Source organism: Fulmarus glacialis, unplaced genomic scaffold (assembly GCF_000690835.1).
Source record: "Fulmarus glacialis isolate BGI_N327 unplaced genomic scaffold, ASM69083v1 scaffold18402, whole genome shotgun sequence".
Lineage (NCBI taxonomy): Eukaryota > Metazoa > Chordata > Aves > Procellariiformes > Procellariidae > Fulmarus > Fulmarus glacialis.
In genome coordinates, this window is record NW_009198669.1 from 8,853 (window position 1) to 9,091 (window position 239).

At 61.1% G+C, this 239-nt stretch overlaps 1 protein-coding gene across 1 annotated transcript in view; it reads right to left on the bottom strand.

Moving 5' to 3' along the window:
* The window catches only part of SLC20A1 (solute carrier family 20 (phosphate transporter), member 1), an 8,159-nt gene extending 7,992 nt beyond the window's left edge, over positions 1 to 167 (bottom strand). Inside the window, exon 1 of the mRNA XM_009573001.1 lies at positions 12 to 167. Within this exon, the coding sequence (XP_009571296.1) occupies positions 12 to 167 (156 nt within the window). The remainder of the gene's footprint in view (positions 1 to 11) is intronic.
* Positions 168 to 239: the final 72 nt, after the last annotated feature.

Consider the following 239-nt stretch of genomic DNA (forward strand, 5'->3'; position numbering starts at 1 on the left):
GCTGGCGGGACGTTCGCCACCCCCGACCCCACTGCCGTGCCAAAGGAGTTGGCCACATCATTAGCGCCGACGGAGAAGGCCAGGACGAAGGCGATGATGAAGCCCAGGACCAGCATCCAGAGGAAGCCCACCATGGGGGCAGGGGGCACTGCGGGGGTCGGATCCATGGTTTGGGGGTGGGGAGCAGGACGAGGTATAAATAAATTAGGTATAAAATTAAATAGGGGGGCGAGGGGGTC